The 18,232-nt window shown below is 40.0% G+C and overlaps 1 protein-coding gene across 5 annotated transcripts in view; it reads left to right on the forward strand.

Annotated features, from left to right (window-relative positions):
- Ttc39b (tetratricopeptide repeat domain 39B) overlaps positions 1 to 18,232 on the forward strand; it is a 122,237-nt gene that overhangs the window by 77,984 nt on the left and 26,021 nt on the right. For all 5 annotated transcript variants that reach the window (XM_074051821.1, XM_074051817.1, XM_074051820.1 and 2 more), the window contains 7 exons: positions 1,787 to 1,897; positions 3,773 to 3,904; positions 4,823 to 4,899; positions 9,633 to 9,700; positions 13,060 to 13,124; positions 15,036 to 15,141; positions 16,612 to 16,677. In XM_074051821.1, the coding sequence (XP_073907922.1) occupies positions 1,787 to 1,897; positions 3,773 to 3,904; positions 4,823 to 4,899; positions 9,633 to 9,700; positions 13,060 to 13,124; positions 15,036 to 15,141; positions 16,612 to 16,677 (625 nt within the window). The remainder of the gene's footprint in view (positions 1 to 1,786; positions 1,898 to 3,772; positions 3,905 to 4,822; positions 4,900 to 9,632; positions 9,701 to 13,059; positions 13,125 to 15,035; positions 15,142 to 16,611; positions 16,678 to 18,232) is intronic.

The following is an 18,232-nucleotide window of genomic DNA, read 5'->3' on the forward strand; positions in this document are numbered from 1 at the left end:
AAATGCTAATGGTTAAAAGGCAAGGGTGATTATAAGGAGAGTAAGGACTTCTGAGGCAATGCAGTTGCTTTTGTTCTTAGAGTAAAATCTATGCTTTGTCCTTATTTTCTCCTACTTCTGCCCTGCTCATCACATCAGCAATTTGTAAACCCCTGCCTCCCTCAGCCAGGATATTCTCATAACTGGTTCCACTGTTCACCATTCAGGGGCTGCCTTTTTGGAGGGCTTTCTGTCAGCATCTTCGTTAATGTTGGCTTTCTACTCGCACCTACAATCTCCACATACCCCACTTCTACACCGGATTCTATCCCAGGTTGCTTATCACAGTCCGAGATGACCTCAGTCATCTCCTTGGTTATCTCCTGTCTGCAGGTCTTGTTGTGTATGTCTGTCCTCCTTTGTCCTCGAGAGCCAGATCCAGTGTGACTTGTTCAGTGCTGTATTGCCAGTATCTAGAAAGGGTGCCTGGTATATATTTAGCACATGAAATTATTATTATTATTATTGGCAGCACTGGGACTTGAACTCAGGGTCTCATGCTTAGCTAGGCAGGTGCTCTACCACTTGAGCCACTCCAGCCTATGAAATTATTAGTCACATAAATTCTAGGTAGATTCGATGGGGCTTTAGAGTTAGGTAAGTGGGTGAAGAGGGGAGAAATGAGTGTGTAGACACCAGGCAATACATGAGAGCTGAAAATTCAACATTTTGTGTGTGTGTGTGTGTGTGTGTGTGTGTGTGTAAGATATACAGGGAATTGAACTCAGGGCCTCATGCTTGCTAGGCAGGTGCTCTACAATTTAGAAATACTGCTAGCCCTCAACTTTTAAGTCTTAAAGTAAGAAAGTTGAAGAAGTTTGGAATTAGAATCACATTACCCGTAGATGTCTCCTGTAGAGGCTAGACCATGCAGTTTTCCACTGAAGCATACTTTGCCTTCTACGTAATCAAAATAAAACAAAGTCTCCCCCTCCCCCATGATGATGGTAGTTCCTATACCTGTGGTGTTGGCGTGCTGGGGGAGGGGAAATACCATCCGTTTAGTGCCTACCATGGGCATAGTGTATAGTTAGTCTTTTCTTTAAAACAGCCCCATGAAATAAGTTATGGTATTACCATTTTACAGATAAGAAAGTTGAGACCCAGGTATGTTATAGGTACAGTTAGTATTGGGGGCCAGAAAATACCCCAAAGTATGGCTCTTTGACATTCTGAGTACTAAAGAAGCAGCTTCAAAACCCAGTTCTCTCTGACCTTCTCCTGCTCAATTGCTCCTCTGTCTCTCCAGAAGCAGAGAGGCATTTTCTTATCTGATAAGGGAAGTTCTTCCAGAAAGAATGCAGTTGTATGAGCTCCTCCCTATAGCCAGAAAGAAGACTAGAGCTGACAGTTCAGAACCAGAAGGTCGTTGTCCATTCTGTAGGCCATTTATCTTTCCTAAAAACCATTTACTTTCTCTCTAAACTGTTAGAACCCCCACCTCCCTCTGTCCTGTGAGGAGGGCACATGAGCTTCTAAATGTCATTGGGAAATGGGTGGTCACTTTTCATTCTTGCAATGCCCCCATGCATGGCTTTTCTCCATGAATCCCTCTCTTGACAGCTCACTTTTATAGATTTAAATTTTTAAACCTTCAGAGGGCAGAGGGGAAGTTCCTTTACCCCTGCATTTGTGTTAAAGCTCGAATGCTAGCCTGTCCTGTCCCCACGTCCATGCACACACTCTCCGGGACAGTGTGATAATAGTAAAAGTTACGGGAATTCTGTGTTTGTTTCTTAATCTTTAGCTCATCATCAGCCAAGGTGGATCTCAGGAGTGGCCTTCAAGAATGTGCTGTGGCCTTGAACTTATTTCTCAGTAACAAGTTTACAGATGCCTTAGAATTGCTTCGTCCATGGTAACTAACTTTGTTTTCTAGATAAAATATTTTTTCAGATGGTTCATTGATGTTGTGCTTGTCAGTTAATTTATTTGTTTCTACCCAAATATTTATAAGCTAATTTTATTGAGACTTTTTACTTTTGGTCAGTTTTAAAATTAAGAAATCTGTCTTTTCAAATTTAATTAGAAATTTCTGGTTTTTCTCATATTTTGTTTTTCACAGTTGTTCAAATATTGTCATCCATGTAGTTTTGTAAGGCTTCTCTCATGTTTTCGTGAGTGAAATACTTTTATGGATATCCTCTTAAATACTATTGGGAAAAGTGTCCTTTGAAAGGAGGGGAAGAGCTAAAATATCCTAATTTCAATGCTAAATGAAATTTACAATAGTAGGGATATTATTGGGGTTCCCTATTTATGTAATAAACATGTTAAACATTTCAATTAATAGTACCTGTGAACTTTTCACATTTGCAAACAAAACCCCCACTCAGCGTGTTTATTAGCCCTCAGTTGTACTCTGCAGCATAACTATAGCCCAGCATAGACAATTTTTACACTGTGCCTTCAAACAGTCACCTTCTCAGATGAAGCGTAGACCTCATAGAATGCTTACTGGAAGATGACTTAGCCACAAAAGTCAGGAATCCCATTCCTCACTCGAGTGGTCATTAGTGCCCTTTAGATTTCTCCCTATTTGTCTTTTTTCAGCCCTTTACCTCTCCTGGTCATCTTCTCTGCTGTTTCTCCCTCTCTTGTGTCTCCTTTCTTAAAAAGTCTTCTTTTATTTTCTGCAGCTGGCACCCAGCTGGTTATAATATAAAATGAAAAATTATTATTGTTGTACATATAACACTGTTAAAAGTACTTTTCACACACTTGAATCCTTTCCCCCATCCATTGGAAGAGCTTTCAGTTAAAGCCAAGGTTTGGAACCACAATTACTGATTACCTTTGGGCGTCTGTTTCTCCTTGTGGTTCTCCTGAACAGGTAGTACCCCTCACTGTTAGGAGCAACTGCCTTTGCCAAAGGATGTTTAGATGATTTCCAGGGCAGAAGAGTAGTGTGGCTTCTGTTTTACATAGCAGCAGGATGCTGCACCTTAGTATTTCAATTAAAAACAACACCCATGCATCAATACTTTAAACATTATAAGTAATTATCCAAAGAAGTTTTGGGACAAGATGGTGATGCTTTCACAGCCTGGGACTCTGTATGTCTGCCACACATTAGATTTAATTAATATCCTTAGATTCCTGAAGCAATTCTCACTGATCATTTGATAGCTTGAATTGTCAAGAACTTTAACCAGGAATCCCACATATTGCTATTAGATTAGGTACAAGGTCCTGAAGCCTACTTTTGCCAGGGCCCTTTTTAATAAATTAGGTTAACCTAATCTTACTTCCTCTTGGTCTTTGGGTAGAGAGGAAAGAACAACTTTAAATGTGCCTTTCTGTTTCAAAAAACATGTCAGAATCTCTATATCACAAAATGCATTTACAAGCAACCTTTGTTTTAACATTCATTTCAGATCTTAAGACAGTACACTCACTGCCCACTGTTCAACTGGAAAAAATTTGGTTTGATTTGAAACCTTTCCTAGGAAATGAATCCACAGTCTGCCCCCTTGTGCTGAAACAGGGAAAAGCATCTTGCCCAATTCTGCAACCTGGAGCATTTTGTCATAGGTGTGATTTTAAACTGGAAAGTCCTTGGTGCTTGAGTCTTCTTTAAGATAGGCCTTTCATGATACATCTCCTTTCAGGATCATGGTGAAAGAGTAAAAGCCAGGGACTGTATCCTCTAGGATTTGAAAGCATCTATTAGACGAAGTCTGGAATATTTTCCCTTGAACTGAAATGTACTAATTCCCTGTGTTTTCTCTAGGGCCAAGGAGAGTATGTACCATGCCTTGGGCTACAGTACCATTGTGGTATTGCAGGCTGTTATGACCTTTGAGCAACAGGACATCCAGAACGGCATTTCTGCCATGAAGGACGCTTTGCAAACCTGCCAAAAGTATGGCTGAGTAGTAAGACTCCAAACTGTGAGGCCTGTGTGATAAAATGAATGCTATTTGCTAGACTGCTCTGTGGTAGAGGTTGGTCACAGTTACAGAAAAGGACTTCAGTTTTCAAGTTTCCTGGCCTGGTGCAATTTTATGTAATAGAGTTAAAAAATTCCTTCAGGAATTACAGGATGGTTCCCAGTTGGCATCCATACCTCCCACTTTTCTTTTTGATAACTTGGGGCCTGAGTTAAAGAGGTCTGAGGCAGGTTCAGTGGGGTTAGCCGTAATCATCTTTCGAGGTTTCCTGAGATGGGTGAGATTGAGTACCATGTGCCATGCCAGGGCAAGCAAGGAGTGTGCTTGTTTTATGTGGGAGATGCTACGTAATCAGAAGGAGATGTTTTGTCTAAGAAGGACACATTTGGTTGATCAAAATGAGGTGGGTTTTTAGTTTTATTTTAAGCTTTACCCTGGGTGTGTAGAAAGACCTAGTGAAAGCTGTTATTAGTGTGGGTGAATTTTAACTCAGGTAAAAATTAAGCCTTGTGTAATTGTGTCGTAAGTCCCTTAAATGAAGAGCATTTCCAAATAGTGCACTTGAACTCCATGTTTAACCAGTGGAGACTGTCACCACAGAAACACTGGGGTTAGCTGTAGAGATAGGTACTCTGCAGCCTAGTGCTCACTAGAATATATGGGTTGTGTTTAGTAAATCTGCATTGAGTGTCCACAGGGTGGGAGCCTGGTATCCAGTGTTAGGAAACGGTGCTCTCTGCTCTGCACACTTTAGGGTTTGTACTTCCAGCTTGGTGACTCTTGCGTGAGTGTGACACGCAAACAAATGTCAAATGACAGTGAGCTCAGTCTGATGTGTTGCTGTTTTTTTCCTTCTATTTCCCATCTCCCCTTCTATCTATTCAATGAAGATACAGGAAAAAATGCACAGTTGTAGAGTCTTTCTCAAGTCTTCTTTCCCGAGGATCACTGGAGCAGTTGAGTGAAGGTAAGAGTCATTTAAAAGATGATTTTTTTCCTTTCTTTTAAAAAGTAAAAAGTGATCATGTTCATAAAAATTGATACTGGAGTATAGAAAGTAAATGGAATGTCTTTTTCTTTCCCTCATCATACTCACCCTCCAGAAGGAACTATTGTTAGCGGTCGACTTTGAAACCTTAAAGATTTTTGTTTACGCATTCAAATACACACATAAGGGACATACGGGCATATGGGTTCTTGTTGTCATGTGTTCAGTGTTTACAGGTGTGGAATCACATAATGCATGTTGTTCTGCAGTGTGATGGTTCCCCAAATCAGTACATGTAAACGTGCTTCATTCTATTTCATGGCTGTGTAGTGTTGCATAGGATGGGTTTACTGTAATTTACTTAGTTTTCTTTCTTTCTTTTTTTTTTTGCACAGTAGTGTGGGTTGAACTCAGGGCCTTGTACTTGCCAAGAAGGCATTCAACCACTTGAGCCATACCCCTAGCCCCTTTCTTGTTTTAGTTATCTTTCAGGTGGGGGTCTCACTTTTTGCTGAGGACCGCCTGGACCTTGATCTTTCTATTTGTACTTCCCCATGTAGCTGGGATGACAGGTGCGTGTCACCATACCCAGCCATTTGTTGAGATGGGGTCTTATGAACTATTTCCCTAGGAGAACTGTGATCCTCCTTATCTCCACCTCCTGAGTAGCTAGGAATACAGGTGTGAGCCACTGTACCTGGCTGCATTTTCTCTTTTGAAGGACAGTTTGATAGTTTTTTTTTTTTCCCCCAGTTACAGGTTATGATGGCCTAAAGTCTCTGTACTTTTAGGTCTTCATGCATTTTTTTTTCAAGTATTTCATAGGATAGATTCCTAAAAATAGAAGTACTGGAACTGAGGGTTGAAAATTTAAAATCTTACGGATGATTCCAAATTTTTCTCCAAAGACTTAAGTCACTTTATCCATCTCCATCTATGAGAGTTTCAGTTTTTACAAATTATTAAATTTTTTCCAAGGTAAAAATAATCTTGTTACCTTTTCAAAATGATAATGTTTCACCATGTGGAAGATGTTTCGTTTGTGGACTTTAGGACTATTCAGGAATTCCTACAGCACCCTGATTAGATGAATGAGAGGAAGTGATTCCTATTGTCAATTGCTCCATGTTTCCTCTGAGATTAGGCCAAAAGGTTGGTAATTAACCCTGTTTTATTAGTGTCATACTATAGTAAGAGTGGTTTACCATTCATGTAATCCAATAGAACAAAACAATATATCCATCAAAAGCCTCTGCTATCAAAGGAGTTTTTGTACCTGTGATATCGCTGTCAAACTTGTTCTCTGGAAGAGGTAACACTAAACAGTATTATGTCTGATAAAGCAAAAATCAACTCTGGAAATTGCTGTCAGTCATTCCCAATGGTTAAGTGTATGTCACACACATTTTTTAGTGTGTTTTATTATAAAGTTTTTTTAATTTTGTGGATGAGTGTTATCCACTTGTCATGGACATTGGAGAATTTGGGAGCTTTTGGTGGATAAGAGTTTAGATTATGGAAGAGGATTGATACATGTCACATCTTCAGGATTTGTTCCAAGAGTATAATTAATGTTGACTCCCAAATCATGGTGAGAACTTGATGACATTTCATTGGTCACTCTAGGTAGCTGAAACCCATCTTCTTTTTTCTTCAGAAACTGACCTCCAACTACCTATAAGAATAAAAACTGGCACTAGTAGGCCTAAAGTCCTCTAAGGGTCAGTGGGAGATTAAATAGGCCCAAAGATATCTGGCTTTTCATTTGTCTTCTTTCTGTTTCCTTCTACATAGATCTCTCTTAGCCCACTGACCCCACCCCCCTTTTTCTTTGTAGCATGAAAGTGATATTGGTGATTTTTAATTTTAGTTTTAGTTTTAGAATAGCATGATATTTGTGGTTTGGGTATAAATAATTTAAAATAGTGATGATAATGCCACATTTTAAAAAGTACTTTCTATGTTCCAAATACTCTCCATGGTGCTTTCCTTTTCATTGACCTGTATGATCTGTATGACTGATGTTTATAGAGATTAAGTAAAGTGGCCAGACTCATCTGTCTGTCAGCAGAGTTTGAACCTGATCTGCCTTTCCCTAAATTACAACTCTTTCTACTGTGCCCACCCTTTGTCTTTTAGGAGGGTAGAAAATGTAACCTACATGGATGAGGGAAATGTTGAATTATTCCTGTGTTAAACATCCATCTGTTTTCTATGTCCTGCTTATGATGTCTTTGGAAGTGCACTTTAGGATATATGGAATAAAATAGAAAATTGCCTTTTATTAATTATTGAAAAATAAACTAGCCTGTGACTGCAGTCTATCCTGAAATTCAGGTTTCCTTAGACTATATATGGATACTGCACTCACTCAGTGTTTCAGTGCATCACGAACTTCTACGTACTCATAACGCACAGCAGCTGATTTGGAGAACAGTGTACATCAATCATGGTGAAGGAATAAGACTTTTAGAAATTAAGTTGTATTTTATTCTCAGTGAATGTGGCTGTCACAGCAACCCAAACAGACTCTGTGTTCAAGGGAGCATGTCAAAACATTGTAGCTTTAGTGTGTGATTTGTTTTTCCTTAGTAATTTCCATTCTCCAGTGTCTGGTTGTCTGCAGGAGTGAGTGTATTTCATTAACCTTCTCATGGGCTTAATGTGGAACACACCTGCTCTTCTCTTCTGGCTGTGAGTCACGCTGAATGTGTTTCAGATTGACTGGAAAAATACTCAGAGGCAATATGTATGTTGTGATTGAGATTTAATATGCAGAATGCTTACATGTAGAATACAGAGTTTAAACTCTCATACCTTTTATCTCGGCTTTCATGTTAGAACCTTTCTACTGCGCTGGTATTAGTCTAACCCTGTCTGTTCACCCTTTGGCTCAGATCTCCATAAGGACTGAATCAAGTCCAAACTCTTGACATTCAAGGTCATCCATAATTTAGCCTCAGTGACTTTCCTTTCCAGACTTGCTGTGCTCGCCTCCCTTAGTGTACCTTGCACCACATTCAAGGAGCCCTGCTACCGGTTCCCCAAAGGTGTGCTGGACTTTGCTTGCTCCAGGCCTTTGTTCCTGCTGGGTCTCTACCAGTGCTGACTTCAACCCCTATGCACCTGCCCCATGCCAGCAATCTGTTCCTGAGCCTAATAACCCCTGATGATTCCTACTTATTACTAGTTTACCTAAGAAGAGGACATTCAGCTGATTATGCAATTAGAAGTTACTGACTTGAATCCCATGGAAGACACTGAGAAACTCAAGAGGCACACTTTGAGGGAAGGTGTTTTGAAGGACTGTGACCCTGACCGTTGTTGCTGCCAGGATGTGCATGGGCAGTGGTAGGCCCTCATGTTCTGCCTGTTCTGGGCTCAGTCCTGTGTCTGCATCTGTTAGGGATCTTTGCTGCATAGTTACTTCTTTGTAAATTGAACATTTGGCATGTGAGCATGGCAGAAATTTGGATTCATATGTGAGAGTCAGTGGGCTGGGTGTATAAATGAAAGAAAGCATGTGTTCTTATCTAGTTTGATCAGCAGCATTCTTGATGACACACACATTCCCTATTTTGTCACCACAGTTACTTGACATAAAAATGGTGTCTGAGCTTTTATGAAAAACCAATGGAATGGGCCAAGGGCAGTAATCTTAGTGAAAGTTGTTAATGTTTATCAAGTGCTTGGTGTGGGTATGCTAAGCTCTACCTGAAACACCTCATTGACTCCTTGTTGCAAAGTAGAGACATTGTTAGTGGACTTTATAGAGGAAGCCAGCAGACAAGGCAGGTAGCATGTGTAAGGTCCTATAGCTACTTTATGGCAGATCTTTACTCCAAGTTCATTTACCTAAATATCATACCAATTTGTATCCCATGGAGAAAGCAGGAATCTGCTGATTTTGTTTATGCAGAAATGCAAAGATTTATCTCACTAATCTCTGCACATATAATGGGTTATGTAGGAAGACAGGGCATGTGTTTTGGGGCACCATACACATCCCCTTTTGTTAAATACCTTGTTCTTGTTATTGGTGTCTGAATGGCCATAGTGCCTTAAAACTGGGACAGTGTTGATTCTTTTTATATCAAGTCTTTACTTGAGAAGTCCTGACTTGGACACATGGGACAGTGCTTTTTCACAGAACTCCAGAGAATTGTGCTTTCTCTTCAGGTTAATAGTGTTACTAGTCATTGTCATGGTTACTGAGCCTTCATATTTTAGAAGCTAGAATTCATAAATTTAATACCCCACAATCTTTACTGTGTTAAACTTTTATATTATATATGTTAAACTTTTATATTATATAAACTTTTATATTAAACTTTTATATTAATTATATATTAATTATTTTATATTATATTTAAGTTTTTTTTTTTAATAAGTATAAGTAGTTCTCTTTTTTAAAAAGGACTTTTAAATTTGGGTTTCCGCTTATGAACTGAGTTTGGATCTCTGACACCAATCAATCACCTGACTTTGTTGTTATGCTTGACCTGGGCGGAAGATGACTCCTTTGAACACCTCACATACTCCAGGAAACCTGGCTACAGGACTAAGAATAATCTATCATTCCCCTATGCATGAAGCAGTTTAGGTTTCTGTGCCTTCCTTAGGCCTATGTGTCTACCAGTCTTTTCTGAACATCTAGGGCAATTACTGCAGCCATGGGATTTTCTTAATATAATTTTATTTGTTTTTAACAGAGGAAATGCATGCCGAAATCTGTTATGCCGAGTGTCTCCTACAGAAAGCAGCACTCACCTTTGTACAGGTAATGAACGTTTGGCTTAGAAATGGTATTAGAGGGAATCCTGCCAAGATGGCATAGAAAAATGTGGTTCAATCTATGCTGGTACTCCAGGTTTTTTTTTTACTTAGAGTGATTGAAAGGTATTTGTTATTGACTGAGAAAAGACTCCAGAGAGCTTTATGCCTACTCAAATGCATTTAAAAGTCTATTTCAGAGTTTTCAATTGTTTGGTAATCACTGTCTTTTAAAGAAACTGCCTCAAAAATGCTACTCCTAATTTCAGGATTCTTTGTGTAAAAACTGTGAGCTGATTCCAATTTGCACATGGTAATGACGGAGACTCACACAGGAGTGGCCCAGGCAGAGAAAATGTCTGTCATCTTTGCTGTCCCCTTCTTGCACTGGGTGCTTCAGCAAAACTCAGTTACGCATGAGCCACACTTTTCATGGATACATCAGATTTTATCCCCTCTGCCTTTCTATTCTCATTCCCATTCTTACTTTCATCTCTTCCTTTGGAAGAGCAGATTTTAAAAAGTCACTAAATAAAACATTAAATCCTTTTCTCATGAGGCACTTTAATTTCACTTCTAGGAACTGTTACAGTCATCTTGCCTGTCTCTGTATCTCCCAATAATTCTAAAAACAAAAGAAGCCCCATAGATTTTGACATTATAGCCTCATAACCATAAGGGTGGTGGAGGTTGCTACAGTAGGGGACTAGTGGAAAATCTGGGGCAGAAAGAAACTCAACCATAAAATGGAAAAATCCACTGATCTGTCTTTTAAATGATTCTGAAAGTTACTTCTCTCTTTTCTGGCAGTTGGCCTATTAGCTTTATTCAGGTTTAGTAAAATTGAATCAGTGTGCTCCATTCCCTCAACACGTGTACATTACAAAGTACAGGGTGATGATAGCAGTCTTAATGCCTCTGTGAACGTCTAATGGCAGTCCCAGAGGTCCCCAGTTTCTTTTTCTGCTGGTTTTCCAAATGGGGATTTGATAATCAAATATTGGATTTAAAAAAACTTATTTTATATTTGGGGACTTGCACCTGAACATCTATCTGGGAGCTATCCATGAGCTTTTCCTTTTCCCCATACTCCTCCACTTTCATGTTCATGCTTCTTTTGCCTTTTAAAGATTGCTTAGCACCATCTCTTCCTCTCTTTCCTGCTGCCACTGTTTAGCAGAGGTGCTCATCAGCTCAAACCTGGAATGTATGACAATAGAGTGACTCTCTAGCTCTAAATTGTGTTTACCTCACCCTTTAGCTCACTCTCCATTCTGCATATGAATGCCCTCCCAAAATAAGAGTCTAACATTGTCATTTCTCTGCTTCTGCATATAGTAGCTCTTGTTGACCTTAGCAGTGTTCTGTATCAAATATTACAAATGGAGGAGGTGTTTTCTTTTCTTTTTTTGAGGGGGGGTGCAATATTGGTTTTTGAACTCAGGGACTACACCTTGAGCCATTCCACCAGCCCTTTCTTGTGATGGGTTTTTTCGAGATAGGGTCTCATGAACTGTTTGCCCCGTGCTGGCTTTGAACCACGATCCTCCTGATCTCTGCCACCTGAGTAGCTAGAATTACAGGTGTGAGCCACTGGCAACCAACTAGGGGAGGTGTTTTCAACTGAACTTGTGCCTCCCCTCCAAATTCCCTACTCCCCCTCTTACAGAGATCCTGGGTGCTACTGACAGGGACATGTTGTGTACTTGAGTTCCACAGGTTGGGGTAGCTTTACTTCTCCTTGGCCATTCCCTTCTTTGCAGGAGGTTTTTTTTTGGGGGGAGGGTGTCATTGGGGGGCGCAATGTTGATGTCCATAGATGCAGGTGGCCAAGCACACCATGATCTTTAATGCTTCCTGGCATTTCTACCTGAATTCTTCTTTGTGTGCAAAGTTCGGATCTGCTTTACCTTCCTTCTCTTGGCCACTTCTTAATTTTTTTTTTTTTTTTGAGTGCATTCAGCACTGACACTTCCATGAGGCTTTTCTGGCCCTCTGCATGCCCACTGTGCTCTCATGACATCCCTTGCATGCCTCATGCCTTAGCACATTGTCAGACTTTTGTCTGTTTTTGCTTTCAGTAAATGTTTGGTGAAAACATGAAAGGAAATACTTCTTTGAATCAGATTTTTTTTGTTTTTGGTGGGATCAGGGTTTGAACTCATGGCCTTGTGCTTGCTAGGCAGATACTCCCACTTAAGCCACTTGTGTGTTGGATATTTTTGAGATGATAGGGTCTTGAGAACTATTTATTGGGGCTGGCTTTGAACCTTGATCCTCCTAAGTAGCTAGGATTCCAGGGACAAGCCACCAGCACCAGCTTGAATTAGATTTTAATCTAATCTAAAAAATTACTTCCTGACTTGTGTTGGAACTTGGATGATTATAAGATTCCTTAAAATAAGATAGACATTTAAGTTGTATAACACTCATTTGTATAATAATTGGAATGTTTAATATTTGGATATTTAAGTAGCTAATGAAATTAGAAAACTGTTTAGTTTTCCTTTTGCTTCTGAAGGATGCTCAAGTGTACAGGAAATTAGTACCAGAGCCTCTTTCTGCTATCAGTAGACTAGAGAAACGGTCTCTTTGGAAATGTGGAGCACAGGACTATCCCCATTAGCACATCTGTCAGAATAACTTTCTTGAAGCAGTTATTTGACATAATTTTTAAGAGTTTCTCTTATCTAAGGACTTTGAAAATGCCATTCATCCAGGCCAGCTGCCTCAGTTTTATGATTGAAGACCGTCAGACAAAGAGAAGTAAAATGATTTTTTTCTCCCTAAATCAAAATGGCATATTGGTAATAGTCACCTCAGAAATCAGACCTGTTGGTTTTGGTCTGGAATTGTGTGTGAATGAAATTCACAGTGTTACATAGATTCTCAAGTACTTGGTGAAAGAACCATGTCCCATTTACTGGGTGTGATAGGAAGGAAAGTGTGGCCTTCAGCAGATCTTTAAAGTTGACCCTTCTGGATCTGTTGAACCTAGAAGAAAATTACTCAATAGATGATGCTTATTAAAGTAGGTTTGGATTATATTTTGCCATACACACACACACATAAATATACATACATATATATATATAAATTATAATGTATAAATATAATTGGTGGGGATTACTTCCTTAGAAATAGAAAGTAATGCAAGCATTTTAAAAATATTTTCCTTTTGCTACCTTTTAACTTGTAAGAAAAATTGAAAAATGACACATTTCAAATGTAAAGCAAGAAGAATGAGTTTATTTCAAAATTATGTCCTTAAAATAGCATTTTTTTCCTAATTACACATCTACAGCTAAATAGGACAATTAAAATTTTCTCGTATGTGGTCTAATCATTCAACTGTATTATTTTCAGGATGAAAATATGATCAACTTCATCAAAGGTGGACTCAAAATTAGAACAAGTTACCAAATATATAAGTAAGTTAGCTTTTTAATGATTCTTTTTTTAGCAATATGGGACTTGAACTCAGGGCCTCATGATTGCTAGGCAGGCACTCTTCCTCTTGAGCATTCCCCCAGCCTATGATTCTTTCTTTACACTATTTTTTGTTTGTCAAAATTCTCAAAAACTTAGTGTGACCTAGTGTTGCTTTTTTAAATTTGATGTGTGATAAAAATATACTTGATTTTTAGCTGAGTATATATTCAGTGCCATGAAACAACAGAATTTAAATTTAGACACAGTTTAAGAGTAAAATAGTGGACAGGAAAGCAGCTGACACAGCTTTTGATCAGATAATCTCAGTTTTTCTCTCATAAGTGACAAGTGTGGCTGTGGTCTGGACTTCAGAGCAATTCTGCACAGTAGAACTTTCTTTGGGAGAGAATGTTTGATGGTGGCCTGTGTCTGTGTTCATGCTTCCTGTGTCCCTACTGATTTTTGCCTGGTGGTTCTCTTATTTACTAAGAGTGTTGAAATCTCCTACTCTGAATGTTGCATCACCCATTTTTCCCTTCAGTTTTGTCAGGTTTTTTCTATTTTACATTTAGGACCTCTGTTGTTAGACCTATATATACTTATAATTGTTATGTTTCCTTAATAAATTAACCTTTTTTTGTTGTTTTTTCCAGTGCTGGAGGTAGAGCCCAGGGTCTTGTGCATGCTATGCAAGCACTTTGCCATTGACTTACATCTGCAGCTCTTGGCTGCGATCCTCCTTCCTATGGCCTCCCACATAACTGGGACCACAGGCATGCACCACCACACCTGGATTTGCTGAGATGAGGCTTTGCTAACTTTTGGCCCAGGCTGTTCTTGAACTGCAATCCTCCTGTTTTCCACCTTCTGAGTAGCTGAGATTACAAGTGTGAGCCACTATATCCAGCATTATTTTAAATATTTTTGGGAAAACTCATTTTTTTTTTTTTAAACAAAAGGTGTTGGGAGAGGGGGGCATGACTCCAGTGGTAGAGTGCCTGCCTGGCAAGCACAAGGTCCTGAGTTCAAATGCCAGTACTGCAAAAAATGGGGAGCAGCAAGCAGTCATGGTGACTCATGCTTATAATCCCACTACACAGGAGGTAGATATGGGAGGATCATGGCTTGAGACCAGCCTGAACAAAAGTCTGAAAGAACTTATCTCAAAAAACAAGCTGGGTGTGGTGGTTCACATCTGTATTCCCAGCTAGACAGGACATAGAGGTAGGAAGGTAATAGTCTGAGCCTGCCCTGAGCAAAAAGCATTAAAGACCCTCTCTGCGAAATAAACTAAAGCAAAAAGGGCTGGAGGTGTGGCTTAAGTGAGCACTTGCCTACTATGCATGATGCCTTGGGTTTGATCCCCAGTACCACCAAAAAAATTAGGAAAAGATATGAGCAATGGGGCAGCTGTGAGCTGTGATTGGAATTTGCCTCTTTTGGCCTTTCCTAGCCTCAATCCCTAATTTATCTGGTCTATCTGAGACCATGGCAATCACATTGAAATTGAAATCATACCAGTTGCATCTTGGTTTCTGGTGGAGGGAGGGCTGTGAGATATGTGCAGCACTCCAGGAAGTCACTGTGAGATGCTGCCTGAAGCCTTGCATTCTCAGCCCTGTGCCCCATGGCTCCTGGGCTGAGCCCCCACCTCCCCTGCCCCACTGTGGCTGACCCCACTCTTTCAGCCCGGAAAGACTGGTCCTGCTGAACACTGTAAAAATGGGTATCTCCATTTTCTTTCATCATTATTATCCAGTAGCTTCAATAGTAAACTTAATGTAACATCATCCATTTCAAAATTCTGTGATATTTTGGGTAAATGGCAGTGTTAATGTACGAAATTAAATTTAGCATTGATTTTCAGAATCATGGGAAACTTATCCTCTAAACTCTTTTCTTCAATCCAGAGAATGTCTTTCTATCCTACAAGTAATTCAGAAGAACAAACATGAGCAGGAATTCTTCTATGAGTTTGAAGGAGGTGTCAAGCTTGGAACAGGGGCCTTTAATTTGGTAAGAGAATAGTTGTACACAACCCTGATCCTTTTGCAGAAGAACCCAGGTCTTCCAGTGCTGCCTCTGCTGTACTGAACCACTGCCTGGGCTTGCCTACGTGTCTGGAGTGGACCAGTTTTCCTGTGTTGTGACCCAGTGGTGGCTTTGCTCCATATGTGTTACAGAGTTCCGCAGGTGTTCGGGGTGACTGTGGGTTGCGCAAGGTAAGGGGAGTCTCAGAGCACTCTGCGTGGACTAGTAAGGTTTTTAGTAACCAGGAGCTTGCAACTTAGTTCCGTTTCTACATCAGCAATATTGTCGCTATGACAGTGGTGGCTGTGAAATTGAAAACAGGTAAGGGAGTGATGTAACTTGAGGAGTGATTTTTGTTTTTTGTATGTGGTACCGGGGATTGAGCCCAGGGCCTTGTGCTTGCTAGCCTGCCAGCCCTTTTTGTGTTTTTAATACAGGGTTTCACTTTGTGCCCTGGATGGGTGTGCCTGGACTCAACATTCTATTTATGCTTCTCATGCAGCTGGGATGACAGGCAGGCATGTGCCACCATGCCTAACTTTATTGGTTGAGATTGGGTCTCGCAAACATTTTCCCTGGACTGGTCTTGAACCACGATCCTCCTGATCTCTACCTCCTGAATAGCTAGGATTACAGGCATGAACCACCATGCCTATAGGTGTGAGCCACTGTGTCTGGCTCAGGAATGATTTTTGATGTGGAGATGTAGAGTCCCAGTAAAAATCTGTCAAATTTCAATATATTAATTAGAGATTTTGAAACTTTATAAAGGTGCACATGAGCGTACGGGCCACCCTGACCACTCTGTTCATGAGTCTGTTGTGTTGTGTGTTGTGGCTGACTGGTATCCACAGAGGTAGTCACTCTACCCACTTGGTTATTAAACTGCTCAGCATTGAGGATTTCTGTCAATTCTGGGAGATCTACCTAGGCTGAGGTCTTCCCTTTTCAGTTATATTCCTTCCAAGTCCCTTACCACCTGGCCACCACTCACAAGTTTGTAAATAATCACATGTGTAACCATTTCTGCTTCCAAGCAAAGTGTACAACCAAGGCACATCAAGGTTTTGTCCCCTGGGAGAATTCCCTTCATTGCTTCCCTTCAGGGATGTCCCAGAAAGGAGCCCTACTGCTGCAGCTAGTCCTCCTGGATGCTGCCCTCATATTGCCCAGAATACAACAGACTTGCTTTCTAAGTAAGGAAACTGAAAGTGAGGACTCATGCTCCTGTCACTTCCTCACTCCATGTGGAAGGAGCTGAGCCCATCTTTAGAGAATGATGGAAGGCCAGGCTTTGTTTTCCCTTCGCATGGAGGCATATCTAGTGGTTTAGCCGTTCCTGGCTTTTCTCATTACTGAAGCACTTACACTTGTAAGTTGTTTGGAGTTTACCATTTGTCTACAGTTAGATATACCAACACGAAACTGTACTTACATGTGTATTTTTCCTTACAGATGCTGTCCCTTTTGCCAGCAAGGATTATCAGATTACTAGAATTTATTGGATTTTCTGGAAACAGGGTACAAATTTAATTTTATCTTAATTTTGAAGGAAACTAAAACCTTATTTATTGAATATGAGGACAATGTAACATGTCTTTAGAGTCAGCATGATGATTATTGGCAATTTGTGTGCAGGACAGTGAAGAACCATTGGTCCTTGATCATATTTTTTTCAGACATTAGGCATGAGTTTTGGTCTTCCTGTTGGAAGTTAAAAGCTTCACCTGAATTCTGGGGTTAAAATTATGTTTTACTAATTTACTAATATTGTGGCTTCCTGGATCTTTATTGCTCCTACGTGGTTAAAATATTCTTCTTTAATATTTTAAAGAAATTAGGATGGATTTACATGCCTAATAGCTTATAGTTTTAGTAGATAAAACATAGTTACAGTATTTTGGATTTCTATGTGTTTTTGCAGGGTTCATTCATTATATATAAATATTTAATTTATTCATTAAGTTTCTGTGTGGTGGTTGTTTTGTAGGGAAAATATAATATTTATTAATCACTACACTCAAAATGCTATTGCAAGAATTGCCTCAAAGAAAAGCTGTCTGGGGTGAGGAGGGAGAAGAGGGAGAATGATGGAGGGGGTAAATCTAATATATTGTAAGCACATATGTAAATATCACAGTGTACTTCCTTGTATAGCCATTATATGCTAACAAAATAATGAAAAAGAAAGAAAAAAGAAAAAGCTGTCCCTGTTGGTCAGAGCAGTTTTTGAGACATGTATGAGAAGTACAATAAGCTGTAATGTTTTTTATGTTTATTCCATGGTCCATGTCCTTCATAAGATGTTATGTGTTTGTGGTGACTTCTTTATGATCTGTTCCATCTGTTTTGACCATATCTGATCACCCTTCTCCTTAACCAATCTTCCACCTTATTCCTTCAGTACTTCCAAGTTGCCCACTGTTTTTTGGTGGTACTTGGGTTTGAACTCAGGACCTCATGCTTTCTAGGCAGGTGCTCTGTCACTTGAGTCACATCTGCAATCCTTTAAAAAATTTTTTTCACTTTAATTTTTTTTCACATAGGATCTTATCTTTTCCCCCATGGTCAGCCTTGGACCGTGATCCTGCTACCTACACCTCCCTCATAGGTGGGATTACAGTCATGTACCACACCTGGCCCTACCGAGTTGCCTTGTGAATGAAGTCCAAACTGTACCCTGGCTTCAATGACCCCATGATCATTGTAGTCAGTGTTCCCACCTTCTTCCTTATGCTTCATTTTCCCAATGCTCCTGTGAAATTGGATAGTTTGCTGGGCCCTAAACAGGCGCTGTGCTATTCTGTTTCTGTGCTTCTGCTGGTCTCTGTTTTGGCCATCTTCCCCACTTAGCTTCCTCCCAAATGTGTTCTCCCCAGAACCTCTTTGTTCCTTAGGCTTGAGATCAGTGTCATTTGTTCCCCAAAGTGTCCTCTTAGACACCCCCCAGGGAAGCTTAAGCACTCCTCACTTTCAGAAGCACCCATTCACCTTCCTGATGGCTCTCTCTCTATTGTAATAAGAGCACGTGTGCTTGTATCACCTTCCCTATTTGATGGCAGGATCTTTATTCGTA

This window comes from Castor canadensis, chromosome 13 (genome assembly GCF_047511655.1).
Source record: "Castor canadensis chromosome 13, mCasCan1.hap1v2, whole genome shotgun sequence".
Lineage (NCBI taxonomy): Eukaryota > Metazoa > Chordata > Mammalia > Rodentia > Castoridae > Castor > Castor canadensis.